The 22,784-nt window shown below is 46.4% G+C and overlaps 1 protein-coding gene across 3 annotated transcripts in view; it reads left to right on the top strand.

The window, feature by feature from the left end:
• Positions 1 to 1,163: 1,163 nt before the first annotated feature.
• The window catches only part of LOC138296815 (zinc finger protein 318-like), a 142,188-nt gene continuing 120,567 nt past the window's right edge, over positions 1,164 to 22,784 (top strand). For all 3 annotated transcript variants that reach the window (XR_011203906.1, XR_011203905.1, XM_069236269.1), the window contains exon 1: positions 1,164 to 1,302. Coding sequence is in view for 1 of the 3 variants with exons in the window: in XM_069236269.1 (XP_069092370.1) it covers positions 1,234 to 1,302 (69 nt within the window). In the remaining 2 variants the exon portion in view is untranslated. The remainder of the gene's footprint in view (positions 1,303 to 22,784) is intronic.

The raw sequence follows: 22,784 nt of genomic DNA, 5'->3' as shown, positions 1-22,784 counted from the left end.
AGATTCCTACTTGACAGTGCCTCTTCTGTTTCTCTCCTGTCTGCAGAGACAACTCCCCAGGTACCCAATACCTTCCGATAGTCTTGGTGGACCCATCTTGTCTCATTTTAGGAATTGTCCCACCTTGTTCTTCTCTTCCTTATTTAACTAGTTCTTAGCAACAACCTCGCATTTGATCTTGATTTCATTCTCCTCTTTAATTATCTATGATTGGTAGTCCGGGCTCCCAGTTTGGAGATAAATGTAGAGTCCCAGACATACACACTCTAGTGCTGTGAGACTACAGACAAGTTGTGGGTACCTCACATCCTGCCATTAGGTGTGAGACTGTCGCCCACACCATCTGCCCTGCCTCATTACAATTTATTTTTAGGTCCAAAGTCCATGGGTGGTTGGGGTGAGCCAGATGTTTTTGTTCAATTTGTTTAAACTGGCATAAGGTTAATTACCTTAATGTTTCCCATACTGTTTTCCGGGGTTTTTCAAATGTTCTGAAACATAACCAGGTGGTTGTTACTTTCTCTTCAGGAAGGCTTGGGTACATTTGGGTATGGCCGATGGCCTTCACACAGTGCTGAAGGGCATTAATTCACTACTGAACAAGGACCCAAAGTGACTCCTGAATGTAGCATAGCAGGAGGCAATCACAAAATGACCACAGTGAATAAATAGTGCTATGTTAAAAATGAGTAAATAAATGCTTTGATAACATAGTGAGGCATGGCCTCTCTTGAGTCTGTCTGTAAAACTGACGTTCGTGAACTTCTGTCCTGAATTTTGACCCCTTTTCCTGAATTTGTACAGACCTGTCCAGAATTTGCCTCAATGCCAGGTGGCCACCCTAACCTAGAACCCCAAATGTGTGGGTTCCCAAAGTAAAGTGTGTCCCATTCCAGCGCGTGGCACTCTGTGCCTTCGGAGTCCTTCCTTGTGAGCAGTAGCAAAAAGGGAAGAAGAAATCGCCAAACGTTGTGTTTTGCTGACGAAAATCACCGTCGGCAGCTGCAGCCACGCATGGCCGCTACACCGGAAGCGTTAAACCCAACCGCTCCTCTCTTGGGCCGTTACGTAGATCGTTCGTACGCCCACTGAGCGGCGCGTCCGCTCGTGACGTCAGTGTCCCGCGACGGCTCCTGACGTCACGCCGCTGAGGCGCGCTTCTGTCCTACGTCTCCTCCGGTGCTTCCAGTGCCAGACTCTGGAGTCGGCGGCGGCGGCGGCGGCGGCACCACCATGTCGCTCCCGCTGAGCCTGGCCGAGCTGCACGGGCGAAACCTGCGGGCCAAGGCCAACCTGCCGCGGGTAAAGCGCGCTCACATGCTCCGGGGGGCAGTGCCGTGAACCTGGCTAGTAGTGGAAGGGGCTGTATATTACTTTGAAAAGTTAAAATGACAACATGTAATTTCAACTGTTGGTGATTTTTTGTGGATTGTTTTAATTGTATTGAAGTGCCATGTAGCCTTATAGGCGTGCAGTTTTGTAATAACTATTAGGTGCCAATCATGCTTCTTGTTGATGAGCAGGTGCTTTTTGTGCGCTAAGTAAAATGTGATCGTTAAAAGTAGGCCTGTGTCACCGGAGTAGGAATGATGACTCTTGTGAGCTGAAGAGAGACCTGTATTCTCACCCGGAGGAGGAATGGAGAACTGTGTCAGCAGCATCATGTGAAGGAACAGATTGGTGGCATCTGAAGATGGGGGAGAGACTTGTACCACCCGCAGGAAGGGAATATCATTTGGGAGTGATGTTTGATGTCTCTATGCCGAGTGATAGGGATGGCACCTGTTTTTATTAAGCCCGGTCTATAGACACATTCTTCTGTAAACCGTTATATATCTAGATCGACCCAAACATTATATCTCTGAAAACTCTCAGGTTAGGGTTATATGGGGGTTTGTGGTGGTCTCTGAATACTGGAATGATTTGTACTGGTCTCTCAATACTGGAACGATGTTGGATTAGAATGCAACTGGCTCCTCCAGAGCAATTTGAAGTACTTTAACCCTTCAGAAAGTAAAACATAAGAATCTTTGTGAAATAGGGTCATTTGAAACAGTCGGGGGGTCCTCTGTCACTCACACGCAATTGTACTGTTATTTTGCTCCCCTATATTTCAAGTATTGTATTTTGTGTTTCATTTTAACTAATTAAATGTTTTTGTGTAACATGAGCCTTGCTCTGATTAGTAACGGGCAATACAGGTTGAGTGTAAGTCAGGCATTGGACGATTTGGTCACTACAATCCTGTTTGTATTTTCTGAATCCTGCGTGAACAATATTTTGTATTGTCTGTTCATTGTTGTTTTTTGTTGTTGTTGTCCAGCTGGTTGTGTGTTTAAAAAAAAAAAAAAAAGGTTCTCCCTGCATGTCTGTTGTTGAAGACCTGTTATGGACAATACTTACGGTGGTCTTTGAGCAAACTCATTGCTTATCGTCGATTGGCTTTCTTCTCAGTCTCGTTTTTTATTTGATGTCTTTCTTTCCTTGTTTTTGTCCTTCCCATGGAGCATAGCTTCCTTAACATCGTTTTGATGGGATGACTTGAATCCTTACACAGCTCACAGGGGGAAAAGTCCTGAAGTGGGAAGAGAAAAGGGAAGTTTAAACATCCCTGAACTATAATTCCAGTTTTATTTCTATTGCTTTCTACTTCAAGACGCTTTAGTACCCGAGAACACTGTGGCAATTAAATTTGCAATTATAAAGATACTACACTTGTATCTTACTAAAGTGCCTGCCAGTGACTAGAGGAGACATCTAAACATTTTGAAAGTAGAAGACCAGTGTTGAATAACCTGTAAGGGTCAAATGGACCCTTACATTGAGTATTACCAGCCCCCTTTCCTGTATTCTGGAAAACAATGTGAACATGTATTGGTGTGAAATTTCTCTACCAGTGAGTGGTTAATTTGTTTAAAAATGACTGGTACCCTCAGCGTTTCTCGGTATCCTGTCTCTACTCCTTACTCTTATTCTGACTTAGTTTAAAGTGGCCTCGAGTATGTCCAAGCTCATTGTACGGGATGATTTTTTTCAGCGTCTAACTTATTAAAGAAGTCTTGGGTGTGTCACATTCAATATGTTACAAGGAAATCTGTTAATAAAATAAGACAGATCAATTTGGCAAAGTAATATAGGTTTAATCGATTTTCAGCTGGGAACAACAGGCAGTCTCAACATAGAGGCCATGACTGAAGTTCAAAGTTCTAGTTCACAAGCAGTGGCATTTATACTGTAAAAACCACAAAAAACTACGTTCACAAGTTCAGCATTGATGTAAGCAAGAACAAGCAGTACAGATAAGATAATAGGGGAGAGGTACCAGTCGCCTCATGGTGGGTAAGTAACATTGACGTCATTCAACATCTCTATCTTTCTACACGACAAGTGATTATATGTTACATGATGCTCACTGTAGCCTTGCGCAAATGCTTATCTGACCCTTACACAGTGAAGATTTTGAAAGCGGCAGTTGGTGCAGCTCCAAAGAAAAACTCTAATTCTAATGTAGCATGGGCCTCTTATGTGTTTCAGCACAGCTAACTTAACAATGCAGCATGTGTATAAGTTACCTAAGTAATGTGTTTGTTTGTCCTAAATATGACCTGCCTTTTCTATTAAACCCACGGTCTGTCTTTTTTAGCATGTCGTGTATTAAGTCTTTCACTTACTTACATTGGTCTACAACTATCCCTAGCCTAAAATGTTTGTATTGCGGTTTGGGAACTTATGTTTGTATGTATGTGATGTATATGATGTGTTCCTATTCTTCCTACATCAAACATGTTGTCATGGGCTTGTCCTTACTTATTGAACCATCTCTGTTCTGTCTCTGAGTATCTTATTGAAGATCTCTGCATGACGTCTAGTTTTGCCAATGTTTCCAGAACTTGGTTTTTGAAAGTTTTGTGACATAGCAGAGTGTAGTGATCTGGACCCATATTTTTGTTTGGTTTTAGTGCACAGATTGGTGCCAGAACTTTCCTTGATACTATGTGTTTTTGAGCTTGTTTGCCCGTTCTTCGGGAACCTGCTCCATTTGGATCCTTGTGAGATATTTTCTCACCTCTGTCTTGGTCTTAGGGTCTTCGCATTATGGTTTCTGGTAGAACCTGTGCCATAATTTTCTTCATGCCATCTTGTTATTGGGTACAACCTGTCCTTATTCCTTTGGGGTATAAACACATTTGTATGTTTTGTTTTCCCTTGTAAAGCCAGAAGCTTGCCTGCCTTATATATCCTTTCGTGAAAAATTGCTTAAGAAAGGAAACCTCTGCCCTATTTGTGTGCACAATGCATTGCCCATTGTCTTCATAACGAGTTGTTTCCTCAGCATCTCTACTTCTCCAGTTTTTGTTCTTTCTCACATTTCACCAATTTGTTTGTGAGCCGGGTTTCTAATAATATTTATTCCCCCGATTTTAGTCCCAACTAAAATAACTGTTGTTGTTAGCCTCACTGTAGCTTATAGGCATCCAATGCTGTAGTCTGGATGTGTCCTCAAAGGATTCTGTAGTTCTCTCAGACATTTCCACTGTGCGCTTGGTGTGCTTGCTATTTCAAAGTGTTCCCCCTTATAGGGCAGTGACAAATATGTAATCTAATTAAATGGAGACCATGTGAGAAGAAGAAAAAATAAATCCCTTTCACAAGGATAAAATCTCAATGCATCACTCAACCCTTGTCACTAACAAATGTTACCTTCATTAACTCTTTCTGGTGAATACTTGTTGATTGCCGGTTCATCACCCTGTCATGTACCAAATAATCTACATTCCTTTATGGTGTTTCTGTGCTCTACTTGTCTGGGTGTCTGTTGTAATATTTACTGTTATTTGCTAGTGATTCATCCCTTGACTGTGCCAGTGGACGTTTCTTTAGCCATCATGTTTCTCCCTGCATTATGCAAAAATTTCAACCCTGTGAATCGGTGTTTTCCGCCATTTAAACAACAGGGGTGGTTTTAAAGGCCTTTTCTAACAATAGCACTAGATACATGTTTTTAATTGGTTCTGTGCCGCAGACGTAATGGTTACCAGCGCGACCAAGAGGGGAAATAGATTTGTTTCTCCTCGGTACGGGGGGGCAGGGGAGGCAGAGAAGCATGAAAAGGGAAGGAAAAGCTTTTCCTTCCCTTTTCATGTCTCTCTGAGCATTCCTGCAGCACAATTGCATAGAGATAGTGCTGCAGGAATGCCCACTAGACACCAGGGACTTTACATTAGGTAAACAAAGAAGGGGAGCGCCCCCTTGGGCAAGGGTCGCTCCCTAAGGGGGGCAATTTATTATAAGGCCATTTCTGTCCCCCCCGCCCCTGCCGATCTGCCCCCCAGGGGGGTGGGGGGGGGTCATTAGACCTTTTCTGCCCCCTCTCCCCGGTTGGCCCATATTAATTAGGCTGATTTCCCCCCCCCCCCCCCCAACCCCCGGGGGCAGAAGCTACTAGACACCAGAGATTTTTTTTATATAGGCATGGCAAGGATTGCTCCCCAGGGGTATTTTTTTTTATTGGGCTGATGTAAGCCAACCACTGAAGCCACTAGACACCAGGGATGTTTTATTTTTACATTTTATTTATGTTGATAATGGGAGAATCCTTTAGACAAGGGTCGCTCCCTGGGGGGCGCAGGGGATTTTTTTTTAAAGGCCTTTTCTGCCCCCCTTAAGGGCAGATCGTCCTATTTCTATTTAGGCACCATCGATATGTGTGTTTTGTTGGGGGGGGAGGGGTGGTGGGGCAAGGGGCGCTCCCCATAGAGGCACATTACTGTTGGCCATATCTGCTCCCCTTGGGGGCAGATCGGCCTATTTTTGGAAGGCCCATCTGCCCCAAGGGGGGGGGGGGGGCAGAAATCCAACCAGAGACCAGGAAAGATTTTTTTCTTCTTCTTCCAAATAAGAGGGTGGGGGTATGGCTATACCCCCACCCCAAAATAAACCAAACCACCCCGGCGGTGGGCAGAAAGTCTACTAGATGCCAGGGAATAAAAAAAAAAAAATAATAATAATTTGTGTGGTGGTGGCTACCACCTCTTCCCCCCCCCCCGCACACTAAAACATCTTATCCCATAGCAAGCAAGAGGACATTTGATTATTTTTAGGTTTATGTTTTACATTTGGGTAATGAGAGCTTGTCTAACTCTCAAAATCTTTTGGACTTTAGGACACTGGCATTTAGAAAAATCTCCAAGACCTAGACACATCTGAAAACTAAACATCTGGGTTAGTCTAGGGTGGTGTGCTTCACATGCCCCACACCAACGACCCCAACACAGGAGCACACAATCTCTCCAAATGGATCACTACCTGCGCAGACACACTAGCCCCCCTCAGAAAACACATCGCCACCCGCAACATCAAGAACGCCCCATGGTTCACCCCTGAACTCCAAGACTCCAAGCGCAAATGCCGCCAAGCTGAGAAAATATGGAGACTAGAACCTTCCTCAACCAACTTCTCCACCCTCAAAACCACCATTCGCACCCATCACCAAGTCATACGCACCGCAAAAAGATCACCACTACAAGACACGCCTTGACAACAACTCTCAAAACAGCAAAGAACTCTTCACCATCATCAGTGAACTTGCCAAACCCAAGCCAGCAACATAGACCCCACACACACACAGCCCCTATGTGATGCCCTTTCCAACCACTTCCTCCACAAAATCCTGGACATCCACAACAGCTTCATACCACACACACCCCTCACTCACCCAACCCCCACTCAGGACCCCCCCCCCCCACCACACTCTCCACATGGACCCCCACCACACATGAAGAAACCGAAAAAACCATAAACTCCGACCCCTGTCCACACCGCATCTACAACAGAGCTAGCCCTACCATCGCCCCCATACTCTACAACATAATCAACTCCTCTTTCGACTCCGCCACCTACCCAGATCCCTGGAAGCACGCGGAAATTACCGCTCTGCTAAAAAAAAAAAAAAAAACGGTGACCCAGAGATCCTCTCCAACTACCGCCCCATCTCCCTCCTCCCTTTCCCCGCCAAGGTTGCAGAGAAATTAGTCAACACCCGCCTATCCCACTTCCTCGAAGCAACCCCTCACAATCTGGGCTCCGCAAGAACCACAGCACAGAAACCGCCCTCATCGCATGCACTGACGATATCAGGGACAAAGGCGAGACCGTCGCACTCATCCTCCTAGACCTTTCCGCAGCTTTTGACACCGTCTGCCACCACACACTCCAGACACGCCTCCACAGCATAGGAATTCATCACAAAGCCTTAGACTGGCTCACCTTCTTCCTCACCGACCGGACCCAGAGAATCCGCCTTCCACTACAACACTACCAAGATCACCTGTGGAGTCCCCCAAGGGTCCTCCCTCAGCCCCACACACTCCAACATCTACGTGATCCCCCTAGCCAACATCCTCCGAGCACACGGTATCACTATCCTCTCCTATGCAGATGACACCCAACTCGTCGTCTCCCTCACCCGCAACCCCACCACCGCCAAAACCAACCTACACGCTGCTCTCCTCGACACCGCCAACTGGATGACCACTAACCACCTCAAGCTTAACTCAGACAAAACCAAGATCGTTATCTTCGGCCCCAACAAAACCACATGGGACGACTCCTGGTGACCCACCGCCCTAGGCCCAGCACTCACCCATGCACGCACACAACCTCGGCATCATCCTCGACCCCCTCCCTCTCCATGACACAGCAAATCAATGCTCTAACCTCCTCCTGCTTCCACACACTCCGCACTCTGAAAAAAATCCTTCAAATGGATTCCACCAGAAAGACAGTCACCCATGCACTCATCAGCAGCAGACTGGACTACGGTAACGCCCTCTATGCCGGCACCACACTCAAACTCAAACGCAAACTCCAGAGAATCCAGAACACAGCCACACGCCTCATCCTTGGCCTCCCCCGCCACAAACGAATCTCACCACACCTCAAATCCCTTCACTGGCTCCCCATAGACAAGAGAATCACATTCAAGATCCTCATCCACGCACACACATCCCTCCACAACACCGGCCCAACCTACCTCAATGAAAGAGTTAACTTCCACACTCCCACACACAACCTCCGATCAGCCGACCTTGCCCTAGCCACAGTCCCCCGCATCCAACGCACCACCACAGGAGGCAAGTCTTTCTCCTACCTCGCCCCCAAAACCTGGAACTCCCTCCCCACCGACCTTCACAAAACCAAAGACCTACTGGTCTTCAGAAAGAACCTCAACGATGAACCATGGTTGTTTGATCAGTGACCCTCCATGCCCCCCCCCCCTTTACTGGATTCCCCTCCCCAGGGACTAGCGACCTTCACGGATGAGTAGCGCGCTGTACAATTTGTTTTGATTGATTGAACTTTGCTGGAAATCACACATTTTTTCCATATTTTTGTGATGGAACCTTCCGGAATCTGCAGGAATCCACAAAATTCCTACCGCCCAGCATTGTCTCATCTATACCGATAAAAAAATTCTGCCCCCACTTGTCAGTCTAAAAATGTTTTTTTTTCTCCAACCTGCCCTTTTGGACCCACTTTGGTTCCCCTTCAATTTCAACATGTTTTTGGCTGTTCCCTGTCACAGGCACTTGGCCCACCTACACAAGTGAGGTATCATTTTTATCGGGAGACTGAGGGGAATGTTGGGTGGTAGGAAATTTGTCCCGGTGCGTTGATCCCACCCAGAAATGTGGGGAAAATGTGATATTTTTTTAAAGCTAAATTTGAGGTTTGCTGAGGATTCTGGGTAAGAAAACACTGGGGGATCCACACAAGTCACATCTCCCTGGATTCCCTCGGGTGTCTAGTTTTCAGAAATGTCTGGGTTTGGTAGGTTTCCCTTTATGGCTGCTGAGCCCAGGACCAAAAATGCTGGTCCCGCCCCCGCAAAGACAGGTAGTTTTGTATTTGATAGTTTTTATGTGTCCAGATAGTGTTTTGGGGCACCTCCTTTCGAGGTCACTAGGCATACCCACACAAGTGAGGTACCATTTTTATCGCAAGACTTGGGGTAACGCTGGGTGGAAGGAAATTTGTGGTTCCTCCCGGATTTCAGAACTTTCTGTCACTGAAATGTGAGTGAAAAAGTGTTTTTTTGGCCAAATTCTGAGGTTTGCTAAGGATTCTGGGTAACAGAACCTGGTGAGAGCCCCACAAGCCACCCCACCTTGGATTCCCCTAGGTGTCTAGTTATAAAAACACTCAGGTTTGGTAGGTTTACCTATGTGCCGGCTGAGCTATAGGCCAAACTCTACAGCTAGGAACTTTGCAAAAAAACACGTCCGATTTCAATGTATAAATGTGATGTGTACACGTTGTGTTTCCTGTCGCGGGCCCTAGGTCTACCCACTCAAGTGAGGTACCATTTTTATCGGGAGACTTGGGGGAACACAGAATAGGAATACACATGTTATTGCCCTTTGTCTTTCTCTACATTTTTTCCTTCCAAATGTAAGACAGTGTGTAAAAAAGATGCCTATTTGAGAAATGCCCTGTAATTCACGTGCTTGTATGGGCGCCCCGGAATTCAGAGATGCTCAAATAAGCACTGCTTCTCAACACCTTATTTTGTGCCCATTTCGGAAATACAACGGTTTTCTTGACACCTATTTTTCACTCTTTATATTTCAGCAAATTAATTGAGGTATACCTGGTGTAGGAAGTTGGCTCTGTATGCACTATTTCAAAGTAAGGAATAGTATGCACAGAGTCCAAGGGTTCCCCTTAGAGGTAAGATAGTGGCAAAAAGAGATAATTCTAATGCTCTATTTTGTGGTAGTGTGGTCGAGCAGTAGGCTTATCAGAGGGTAGTGTTAAGCATTTGTTGTACACACACAGGCAATAAATGAGGAACACACACTCAAATACAATTCCAGGCCAATAGGTTTTTGTATAGAAAAATATATTTTCTTAGTTTATTTTAAGAACCACATGGTCAAGATTTACAAGTAATACTTCAAATGAAAGGTATTTCAGGTAGGTACTTTAGGAACTTTGAATTAGCAAAATAGCATATACAGTTTTCACATAAATGACATATAGCTATTTTAAAACTAGACACAGTGCAATTTTCAACAGTTCCTGGGGGAGGTAAGTGTTTGTTAGTTTTTGCAGGTAAGTAAACCACCTACGGGGTTCAAAGTTGGGTCCAAGGTAGCCCACCGTTGGGGGTTCAGAGCAACCCCAAAGTTACCACACCAGCAGCTCAGGGCCGGTCAGGTGCAGAGGTCAATGTGGTGCCCAAAACGCATAGGCTTCAATGGAGAAGGGGGTGCCCCGGTTCCAGTCTGCCAGCAGGTAAGTACCCGCATCTTCGGAGGGCAGATCAGGGGGTTTTTGTAGAGCACTGGGGGGGACACAAGTCCACACAGAAAGTACACCCTCAGCAGCACGGGGCGGCCGGGTGCAGTGTGCAAACAAGCGTCGGGTTCGTAATAGGAATCAATGGGAGACCAAGGGGTCTCTTCAGCGATGCAGGCATGCAAGGGAGGGGGGGGGGCTCCTCGGGGTAGCCACCACCTGGGCAAGGGAGAAGGCCACCTGGGGGTCGCTCCTGCACTGGAGGTCGGATCCTTCAGGTCCTGGGGGCTGCGGGTGCAGAGTCTTTACCAGGCGTCGGGTCTTTGAAGCAGGCAGTCGCGGTCAGGGGGAGCCTCGGGATTCCCTCTGCAGGCGGCGCTGTGGGGGCTCAGGGGGGTCAACTCTGGCTACTCACGGTCTTAGTCGCCGGGGAGTCCTCCCTGAAGTGATTGTTCTCCACAAGTCGAGCCGGGGGCGTCGGGTGCAGAGTGCCAAGTCTCACGCTTCCGGCGGGAAACGCGAGTTGTTTCAAAGTTGCTTCTTTGTTGCAAAGTTGCAGTCTTTGGTGAACAGAGCCGCTGTCCTCGGGAGTTCTTGGTCCTTCTAGATGCAGGGCAGTTCTGAGGCTTCAGAGGTCGCTGGTCCCTGTGGAACGCGTCGCTGGTGCAGTGTCTTTAGAAGTGGGGAGACAGGCCGGTAGAGGTGGGGCCAAAGCAGTTGGTGTCTCCGTCTTCTCTGCAGGGTTCTTCAGTTCAGCAGTCCTCTTCTTCTTAGGTTGCAGGAATCTGAGTTCCTAGGTTCTGGGGAGCCCCTAAATACTGAACTTAGGGGTGTGTTAAGGTCTGGGGGGTTAGTAGCCAATGGCTACTAGCCCTGAGGGTGGCTACACCCCCTTTGTGCCTCCTCCCTGAGGGGAGGGGGGCACATCCCTAATCCTATTGGGGGGAATCCTCCATCTGCAAGTTGGAGGATTTCTAAAAGTTAGTCACCTCAGCTCAGGACACCTTAGGGGCTGTCCTGACTGGCCAGTGACTCCTCCTTGTTTTTCTCATTATCTCCTCCGGCCTTGCCGCCAAAAGTGGGGCCGTGGCCGGGGGGGGCGGGCAACTCCACTAGCTGGAGTGCCCTGGGGTGCTGTAACAAAGGGGGTGATCCTTTGAGGCTCACCGCCAGGTGTTACAGTTCCTGCAGGGGGAGGTGTGACGCACCTCCACCCAGTACAGGCTTTGTTACTAGCCACAGAGTGACAAAGGCACTCTCCCCATGTGGCCAGCAACATGTCTGGTGTGTGGCAGGCTGTTAAAACCAGTCAGCCTACACGGGTAGTCGGTTAAGGTTTCAGGGGGCACCTCTAAGGTGCCCTCTGGGGTGTATGTTACAATAAAATGTACACTGGCATCAGTGTGCATTTATTGTGCTGAGAAGTTTGATACCAAACTTCCCAGTTTTCAGTGTAGCCATTATGGTGCTGTGGAGTTCGTGCATGACAGTCTCCCAGACCATATACTCTTATGGCTACCCTGCACTTACAATGTCTAAGGTTTTGCTTAGACACTGTAGGGGCATAGTGCTCATGCACTTATGCCCTCACCTATGGTATAGCGCACCCTGCCTTAGGGCTGTAAGGCCTGCTAGAGGGGTGACTTATCTATACCTGTAGGCAGTGTGAGGTTGGCATGGCACCCTGAGGGAAGTGCCATGTCGACTTAGTCATTTTGTCCTCACTAGCAAACACAAGCTGGCAAGCAGTGTGTGTCTGCTGAGTGAGGGGTCCCCAGGGTGGCATAAGATATGCTGCAGCCCTTAGAGACCTTCCCTGGCATCAGGGCCCTTGGTACCAGGGGTACCAGTTACAAGGGACTTACCTGGATGCCAGGGTGTGCCAATTATGAAAACAAAAGTACAGGTTAGGGAAAGAACACTGGTGCTGGGGCCTGATTAGCAGGCCTCCGCACACTTTCAAATCAAAACTTAGCATCAGCAAAGGCAAAAGGTCAGGGGGTAACCGTGCCAAGGAGGCATTTTCTTACACCTGGCATAGAAAGAAAACCCATCGCAAGCTGCAGATCATTTATTGGCTCTGGGTACCTAGGGTTCTTGATGAACCTACAAGCCCTATAAATCCCCGCAACCAGAAGCGTCCAACAGACATAACTGTATATTGCTTTAAAAAATCTGACATCGCAGGAAAAAGTTAGAGTAAAACGTGGAGAAATGGCTGTTTTTTTTTTTTTTTTAACCTCAATTTCAATATATATTTTTTTTAATTTCAGCTGTTATTTTCCGCAGGAAAACCTTGTAGGATCTACACAAATGACCCCTTGCTGAATTCAGAATTTTGTCTACTTTTCAGAAATATTTATCTTTCTGGGATCCAGCTTTTGTTTCACACCCATTTCTGTCACTAACTGGAGGGAGGCTGAAAGCACAAAATATAGTAAAATGCCAAAATTGTGTTGAAAAATAGGTTTTTCTGATTCAAGTCTGCCTGTTCTTGAAAGTTGGGAAGATGGTGATTTTAGCATTGCAAACCCTTTGTTGATGCCATTTTCAGGGGAAAAACACAAGCCTTTTTCTGCAGCCCTTCCCCCCCCCACATTAAATAAATATATATATATTTATTTTGCTGTATTGGCTAATTTCTTGGTCTCCTCCAGGGAAACCCACAAACTCTGGTTACCCCTCGAATCCCTAGGATGTTGGGAAAAAAAGAACGACGCAAACTTGGCGTGGATAGCTTATGTGGACAAAAAGTTATGAGGGCCTAAGCGCGAACTGCCCCAAATAGCCCAAAAGAGTCTCGGCACAGGAGGGTAAAAGGCCTGGCAGCGAAGGAGTTTGTCCTGGTTTGGTTGATGGAACAAACCTAGGCTACATCCTTCAATATGGTAGTTGACTGTAGCACGAAAAGGTCCTCTTGCATCTTTCCAGAATTCTCAGGCAATCCCACATCATGTGCTTGAAGTCAGCATGTGTGTTGTGGCTTTGGGGGTATTTCATAGCTACCCCAGAGTAGATCTTATCCTGTATGTTGTCTGACAGACCTTGTGTAGCTTGTTAAATTAAACAAATGTAAAACGGGTATTTCAGGAGTTCTTTTGTTGGTAGCTTAAGGTTTCACACCATTCCTTTACCACCTAATCCAGTTTCCTACTCCTCCATTGATTGCAGGGATATTCCTGTATGCTCTAGTAGTGTCTTCTAAGACTAGCTCACTAATGTACACCCTTCGACTATTATTGCAACACCAGTAGAACTGTGTGACTTGTCGTGTATAATTAAGTGTTTCTTCACTGCTTTCGCAATTCTACTATATCACAGGAAGACATCCTCTTCATGCACAGTCTGAAAGTTTGTTAATTGACTCTGTCTAAATAGGTTCCCCATTACTGCGATTACTATATCTTCCCAGTGTACAAAGTTGTCAGCCCTTAAAATGCTTGCTTTTGTTAATCCTTTCAGGGGTATTATTGGTCAAGTGGTTTCACCATATGTTTAAAACTTAAGCTTTTTTGTGGATATGCCAGCAAAGCCTAGACTAATCTGGGAATACACTTGGAACTTGGAGCAACATGGAAAAAAGTATTCAGTGCACCTTCCTGGTATTGTGTATTCATATATCTGGTTTCAGTTAGATGGTGATTGGTTAACCACTAGGCTGCCCATTGCATTTTAGCTGCTAGACAACAACTCTGGGGTGTCTGGGCCATGCTTTTCGACAGGCAGTGTAATTTCTACAGTTCAACTCTGCTCCTGCCAGACCCCCCTTACGTCTCCAAGTTCTTTGTCCATTCTCACAGAAGTATTTTTTATTTTTTTTTAGAGGTATTAGCAAAGTGTTAAAGTAATGTGGTAATACTATCATTTTTGCAAAAACACACAGCCCATAACTGACAATGGGAGCGAGGACCACAATGTCACCTATGATCGTAACGCTCAAATGTATACTCCAATAATACCATCCAACAGCTCAGTGTCTGTGATATACTTTGATACCCGGGTAACAAATTTGCTGCTCCTTTTGCAGCGGACCCCACTTCCCAAATTAACTGTCTGTTGTGCTTGTGTTGGTTTCAGTGGAAAAGTATATGGCTTATTCCAGTTAACCCTTTAGCTCGATATGTTTGAGTGCCCCATATAAAAGACAGGCTGGCACCCACGTTCCTCCCATACAAGAGTGTCAGTGGCATACAGTAAAATATTTGTTTGTGATCTCCTTGATCTGGAATCCCCTATACTTTCCCCTTGAATAACCAGTGCAGGGGGGGGGGCATAGGAGGGAGAACTTGGGGTCTTCAGTCATGGGGGAAGCAGCGCAGAGTTGATGCCTTTAAGTGGCTTCATCTCATCATGTCTAGAGGCGGAATTACGTCAAATCAGAGGTGGCTGATGCTGTTCTCGGTGTGTAGGGAGTATTGGAAGAATTTCTGGATCCAGTCAGACAAAATGGGAGATTTACTAGGTGAGGAATCTATGGTTAGGAGTTGACTGTAAGAAGATTGTCTTGACCATCTTACTCATGGCCCTCAAGGTTGATTTGGAAGGATTGGCAGCAGTTGATTTTGGGGTCCCCAAAAAATGTGATTTGCTCAATGTATAATAAATCTAGCCCAAACAGGTACACCTGATCCATGCATGACTTGCCACTTAGTTTACTAATAGCTTTGCCATCAGGGCAGGAGTTTTTCCTCAGTTTGTTTAAACACTCACTTTTAATAAATATATTACTAAAGCATGATGTGGTAGCGAGCGCACTGTCATTTACAGACAGTACATTTCCAAGAAATGTCCAAAGATCCTCCCACTAACTTGCAGCTTTTCTGATACAACTATATAGTGTATTATTAATAATCTGTGAAAATTGGGTTTTAGAAAACATTTATCATTTGCACATCGCGAGTAAAGTGTTCTGACTTTTTCATTCTATTAAAATATTTTTTTTCATCCCACAGAAGTAGAAAAAATTGTCTTTCATAGCTACTGAAATATATTTTGAAATGATTGTAAAGTCGACTTAGTTATATAAATGTTGTGTGTTAGGAAAAACCTAATACCAAAAGCCTTTCATTTCACATAGGTCAGGTTACAAAATCCTGGAACTCTGCAGTCACAAGGAAAAGTATTTACATTGCAAGAAGACAAACTGACTGTTGATCTTTGTCTCTGGACACAGAGCAAATGTGAAAAGAGTAAGATTTAAAGGCATCTTAGTTGCTAATTCAGTTTCTGACTGAAGAGTACACCTGTTCTTTGTCCACTCGCCAGAAGGGTCTAGTGGAATTTAAAAATAGCCTGACCTCCTAAACTAAAACTCGCATTAGGGAGTTCTTGAGTAGATTTTTCAAACCCTAGTGACAACAGAAGGAGGGTGGGCAGGGAAAAATGCAACAGCGGCAGCAGAGTGTTGGTGGGTGGACACTAAGCAACAGTGGCAACCGAAGGAGGGTAGTCTGGAGGATAGAAGCTTTGGCAGAAATATACAGGGAGAACAGCACAGCACAAGAGGTGAAAGTAGAGGGTGGGCTAGAAGCACATGGGTGGAGGACCAAGCAACACAGAGGGAAAGAAGGCAGGGCACAGGCGAGAGACAATGTGGAGTGTGGGGCCGCAGAAGAACAGAGGAGAGGAAACAACTTTGTTTTATGGGTTGAGAAGAATAGCACACAAGGGAGATAGCTGGAAAACACATGCACTCTAATGGCGTGCTTCATGAAAAAGTATAAAATTAGTTCAATGAAAGCAGACACTAGTGGAAGCATAGAAGGAGCCAATCATAAAGATGATATATAGGCTATGCTCCATAGGAGGGACAAACATAACCTGGATGAGCTAAAACAAAGGCAAACAAATGTGAGTAACAAAAGACAAAGCAAGTACGCAATGGGGGGGGAATGCATTCCTTGGTAAGTTTTTGGTATGTTTCTAATATGGCTTTCTAACCAGACAGCTGTTCAGTGTTTTAGGCTTTGACTTAAAAAGATACTGTTTAGTTCCATCTCTGTGCCTGTTACTCATCCTCTGTCATACTTCCACCAACCATTCTCCCCCCCGAAATACAATGCTTCCATTTGCATTTCCAGAGGATAGCAGAGAATGATGAATATTTTATCAGTGCATACCTCATTCATTTTCTTGACTTCCTGCTCATTTGATTCGAAACATTATCAGTCATATATGGCTTTGTCAGTAGAATCTTATTGACTTTAGAGCATGTCATCAAATCATTTAAATAGTTCTTCAGTGGTCACCGAGATATTGGCCCGATTATTATTATTTTTTTTTTTTCATTTTCTTACTTCTGCCACTCATGGGCTTGGTTTGTCTTTGTCCACATTGTCTGTCTGTTTGGATTGGGTAGACTTTCCATATCTCTGGGTATGCCACACACTTCCTGGTTTACATTCCTCAAGTGATGAAATTGTAGTCTTTTTTTTTTTCCATTTGTTCTGCATCCCTCCTGTAAATTAATCTATATCTGCTCTTTAAGGTCAGTCTGTCCCTCTGGAATACCATTTTACTTTGTATGTTCTTTCAGACCTGAACCAAGCGCTCTGAAGCTTTTTTCCAATACTTCCCACAACATCTTTTTTTTGTTTTTTTTTTTAAACGCTATTTATTGGCATTTCAAAATATAATAGTGTACTGACTGTTTCCAGGCAAGGTTATATCAATTCTACATTCGGATAATTTCCATTTTATTGTATTCTCGTTGGTGGGGCTTGGCCTACATTAGCTAAGTAGCATTACCAGAGTTGTTGTGAGCTGCTTACCCAATGTACATGCACGAAAATATCTGTGGATGGAGAATTGTGTGGCAATCGTCTTGGTTACCATAAAACCATTGTGAATGTAATTAAACTCTGAACAAAGCACCTGTAGGATCCGTCATGTCAGGGATGTGTATAGCATGTTATGGTAGAGGGGGCATTGGTTGACATGATAGGGATATTGCGCTCCGGAGTGGATGCGGGGTTCTCTGGGGGATCACCAACATATCGAGAGGCGGCATGGGTTGGTTGGTTGCTATGCGTCACCCGTGAGCATCTATCTTGTGGGTGTGTACTGTTGGGGTGTCGGTGTGCTTATCTCACAGTTTGGGCTCCTAGCGGTTCTGTGTCGGGCCACGCTGGGGTTTAGTGTCTCGCTTCCTCTCCCGTCTGGCCGTTTGTCTGTTGACCTAGTTCCTAGGCGTCTGCCACCTCAGTCCACAGGGGGGTAATGGAGTAGGTACGCACACCATGTGCTTCTTCCCTTTTTGCAATGCCCGCTCCTCAGCCCGTGCCCATTTCGTCACATCTCTTCCCCTAGATCTCCAGATTCGGGCCTGTGTGGGACTTCCAGGTCATGGTCGCCCGGGTTTAGCCAGCACCAAGGCCAGGTCTAGGAATCTATTCCTGAACTTTTCGGGGGTTGGCCTGGGAAATAAGCCCAGTAGGTAATGGGAGGTAAGTGGTCAGCCTAGTGTATCTCCAAGTCTCCCTATGACTCCGTCCCAGAAGTGATGCAAGGTGGGGCAGTCCCAAGTCAAGTGGCCAAAATCTGGGTCAGAGTGTCACATCGGGGACGTCCTTTGGGTTCGCCTCCATAGATGGTTCAAAGCCTGTGTGGAGTTAATTATGTCCGGTGGGTGTAGTTATATTCTATGTGTTTTAAGCTGGGATTTGCGGGAGACCCTGTGGTGGTAGGCTAGCACTTTCGTCCATTTGGGGCCTGTGATCTCCCTCCCCATTGTTGCCTCCCATCATGTCTTAAGTGTGTCCAGGTACTTCATGGTCAGGTCACTGAATCTTGTAGAAGCAAGCGACCAGGTGAGAGCCCGCTCCCATGATCAGGAGAAGCTGAAGGACTTTCTGTGTAGCGGGTTCCGCATTTATTGTCCCACAAGGCATGGGGCATTGCCTTATAGGTGAGGAATTGCCCCACTGGTAGACTTGTTGGTCCATCAGGTCTCCAAATGGAAGAAGGTCACTGGACTGGAAACAATCCCCCAGTGTCTCCAACCCCAGCGCCGTCCATAGCTCCGTCTTTCATGCAGAAAAAAAACACAATTGGGCCCCCGGGGGGGAACAACCACCAGCAGTAATTCAGTGCAATGGGATCCTCACCCTGGTGCGTCACAGTCCCCGTCTCCAGCAAGTCAATGCCATAGTCAGGAGGACATTTGAAGCGGGGATACAGACCCTGGCGTCCAGTATTTTAGCCAGTAGCAAGCCCCTGCCTGTCTCTTTGACCTATCTTGGAGAGGTTCCTGCCCACCAACCACTTAGTGATCCACTGAAGTTGGGCCGCCAAGAAGAATAATTCTAAGTCTGGCACCCTTAGCCTGCCCTCCAGTGCAGGGTGGCGGAGAGTGGACAGGGACGTCCTCTGGCGTCCCCCATCTCAGACCTGCTCCCTGAGGAGTATTTTGAGGTCTTTAAACCAGCGTGTTGGGATTTTCACTGGGAGATTGACAAAAAATATAGTAGGAGGGGCTGCATGACCATTTTGAAAAAAACGCTATCCGCGCCATAGTATGACGTTTAAGGGAGTGCAGTACACAAGGATCTAAGATCTTTACCCAGGTTTCCGTCCCGTAGGTCCGCCAGGTCGTGGACTATTTGTAACCCTAGGTATTTGAATGTATGTTGAGACCCGGGTATGTCGGTGAGTGGGGAGGCAGTGGGCGGACAGCCTCCGTGGTCGGTGGGAGTAAACATGTTTTTTTTCTGTTCACCCTCAGGCCTTCGGAGTGGCCAAATTCTTCCAAGAGCTGTAGGGCCCATGGGGCTCCCATTTCTCCATCAGTAGGTAAACTAACAAGTCGTCCGCATATAATGAGATGATATGGTTGGTGTGACTATCTGCTATACCCCGGTCCTGTCTGTGCATACAGAACTGGTCTGCTATGGGCTCAATGGCGATGGCAAAAAGGAGAGGCAAAAGGGGGCAGCACTGTCTAGTGCTGCAAAATATTTCATAAATATCGGATATTGTTTTCCTAGTTTGCACCCTCGCCATGGGTGGCAATACAGGAGGTCCACCTACTGCACCCAGTTAGCACCCAGTGTCCTGCGGGTAATCACTGCCTTCAGGTAATCCCACCGCAGGGAATCAAAAGCTTTCTCCAGGTTTACTGAGATAAGCATGGTGTTGGGATACTGTGGATATCCTGGAGCATACAGGACTGAGTATAGCCACCGAAGGTTAAGGGCAGTGTTGCGTGTGGATATGAATCCAGTTTGGTCGTCTTGTATGAGCTGTTGCATGTGGGGTAGGAAGCGGTTCACTACGACCTCACTAAGTATCTTAAAGTTGCAGTTCAACGTGGACAGGGGTCGGAAGTCAGTCACTGTGATCTTTCTGGAGGTGAACTTGGGCAGTGGGATCACCAGCCCCTCTCTCGTCGTCCCTGGGAGGATGTCCCTCTCATATACCCCCGCATACAATTCAACTAATTTGGGAGACAGTATTTCAGCAAAGGTCTTATAGAACTCCATGGGGAGACCGTCGGAGCCCAATGTTTTGCCAGTCAGTAGTTGTTTAATGGCAGCCCTGGCCTCCTCTATGGTAATCTGTGCCCCAATGGGGCTCTTGCCTCCAGTCCGAGAGACCGCAACTGTGGTGTCTATCATCTGTACAGCTCCAGGTCAATATCAACGGGCTATGGTCCAACAGGGTGCATCCTAAATACTCTGTGTGTACAATACATGGGCTGATGGATTTAGTGCACACAAAGTGATCAGTTCTTGTGTGGAGGTGGTGTAGCTCGGAGTAGTAGGACTGATCTCTGCCCAGAGGTTGCTGAATGCGCCTGGGGTCCTCCATATCTCAATGGTCCTGCCAGGTGATCAGCCCTGCAGTCTTTTTAAGAGCTACTGCCCCAGGGAAAGGAGTTGTGGAGCGGTCCAGTCCTGTGTCTAGTACACAGTTAAAATCTCCACCCAACAGATTTGGCCCTCCTGACAATTGGGCTAGTCGGCCCAAGAGGGGTGTGTAGGAACGGAATTTGGTCCTGGTTTGGTGTATATATGCTACCCAGAATCACATGGTTACCATGCACCCTACGAGGGTAACTGCCCCGCAACCATATTAGTGCATCCAGTGCGAATGCTGAATACGAAGAAGTGTATAGTTGGCCCTTCCTCCAGTGCTGAACCTCTCTACTTCTTTTGTAGTGATTTGTGTTTTCTGTAGTAGGACTACGTGAACCCCTCGTCTCTTAAGGTATGCCAGAACTTTGTGCCGCTTAGATGTGGACCCTAGTCCCTGGATGTTTAGTGTTTTCTGTTTATGGTCAGCCAGTGTGGTGGTGGTCATTAAGTGTTGGGTAGAACATCCAGTGCGAATGCTGAATACGTAGAAGTGTATAGTTGGCTCTTCCTCCAGTGCTGAACCTCTCTTCTTCTTGTGTAGTGATTTGTGTTTTCTGTAGTAGGACTATGTGAACTCCTCGTCTCTTAATGTATGCCAGAACGTTGTGGCGCTTAGTTGTGGACCTTAGTCCCTGGATATTCAATGTTATCTGTTTATAGTCAGCCAGTGTGGTGGTGGTCATTAAGTGTTTGGTAGAACAGTGGCGTAGGGGGCCCATGCCCTTGTTCTCCAGTCCCCCCCGTCCCTCTCCCTCGCCAGTTTGGTAATGTACAATGACACCGGTGTGGTTGGATGAACCAGCACTCACCCAGGTCGCCGCCATGGTGTCATGCCTCGGCTAGGTCCATAGGCTTTCCGTTCTGGGGTATGCGGGCCACGCAGCCTCCCCTGTGCTCAAGGCCTCGTCCTCTGCCCTGGACAGCAGGGGGTGGCTCCCTGTGTGAGGTGCCCCTTGCTCGCCGGCTGTTGGTAGGGTCCACTGGCCTCCACCCCTGTCTCACCAATATCAGCAGAAGTGGTCATGGGTGAGCAGTGCCACAGGGCCGCAAGTGGACATTACCAGGCACTAACTGTGCCCCGCACTCCCCTGTCTGCTCGCTACAGCGGTCTTCAAAAGTGGGGTGGAGTGAAAAATACACAAGCATCCATCCGAGCCGCCGCTGCGGTCTCTCCCCTGGCCAGTCCTGTATGTTTTGTGTGGGGCCGCAGGGCAGCGCAGCTGCTCGGCCAACCAATACCCTGTTGATTTATTTAGGTTTCGTCAGTTTCTTGCTTAAATGTGCGCCTGAAACTCAAATGATGGCACTTCATTATCATGTGGGGCTTGACCCACAGTGCCCACAACATATCTTCTACTTCCTTTTTCCATTTCAAACCATAGATCAAAGCATTCTAATTTTTGTCATTAATTATGCATTTTAAATGCTCCATCAACCAGTTTCTGATGGGGTGTAGACCTAGTGTGCTTTAACCCAACAGCCTTCAAAAACTCCTCCATCTTCGCAGACACTAATTGGATGCCATTAGCAATAGCTATCTCCTCCAGATATCCTGTATTGAAAGTGGGCATGAATTCTATTATTGGCGTTACGCAAATTTGATCTTGGGCCATCTAATCTATTACAACTGTGGCATATTATGCAGTACTTCCTAGGACATTAGAGGCTCAGAAATGACTAATGTTAACATAGGTAATTCCACAGTCTGACTGATGATGTAGCCGTCATTGATTTTTTTTCACTCAACACATAAGTATTTAATTTTCTGACTGAATGGTCCGCCTCTCAATTTACACCTGGCCACTTAAAATCTTCATGGTCCAAACTCAAGTATGCCTGTCATGTGCTACCTGAAAATATTTTCTCTTGTTATGACCTCTGCCACCAACACATCTGCACACCTAATTAAGCTTTAATTATACCTCAATTGATTTGAAATATGAATATATGCCTTTCATAAAACTGATCAATTATGATATTGTTGATGGAGCTGTCCCTTTGCTACTCGTGGTGTTGCATGTGCTCCTGTCCCTGTAACGAAAAAATATATTAATGGTTTATGGTTGGCATGCAAAATCAACATCACACAGGGCACACAGGTTTTTAAAGTACTGCACACACCATTGTAGAAGGAGCGCCTATCACTATACAGTAGACATGTATTCCTTACCTTGCAGGGCATGTTTTTAGGTTTATTTTTAGATTATTTGTAGAGCTCACAAATGCCTGTGCTTATTGGTGCTAGTTAAATAATATAAACAGCATGTAGGCTCACAAAATCTTTTTTTTAATTTTTTTAACTGTGGAGTTTTAAGGCCTTTCTTAACCCCTTGGCTACCCAGGATGTAACTGTTAGGTCCTCGTTTGCACCACTCGGGTGATAAAGATGTAACCGTTACATCCTGCTGTGGGCCCTCTGGGGAAATGCTAGCGCTCACCTCGATGGCCAAGCACCCCCCTCCCATGGGCAGGAATGGAAGGGGAATCGCTTCCCCTTCCACTCTTGCACCCCCTCTTGACCAGGCCAGTGACATCTGATAACGATCGCACGCTGACCTTATAAGAGGCCTCCCTCACTGTGCTGGAAGAGAAGTGCAAAACCATTTCTCTTCTGATCACTTTCTCTGGGCG

This window comes from Pleurodeles waltl, chromosome 5 (assembly GCF_031143425.1).
Source record: "Pleurodeles waltl isolate 20211129_DDA chromosome 5, aPleWal1.hap1.20221129, whole genome shotgun sequence".
In the NCBI taxonomy this organism is placed as follows: Eukaryota; Metazoa; Chordata; class Amphibia; order Caudata; family Salamandridae; genus Pleurodeles; species Pleurodeles waltl.
This window is presented reverse-complemented; position numbering and strand designations above follow the sequence as displayed.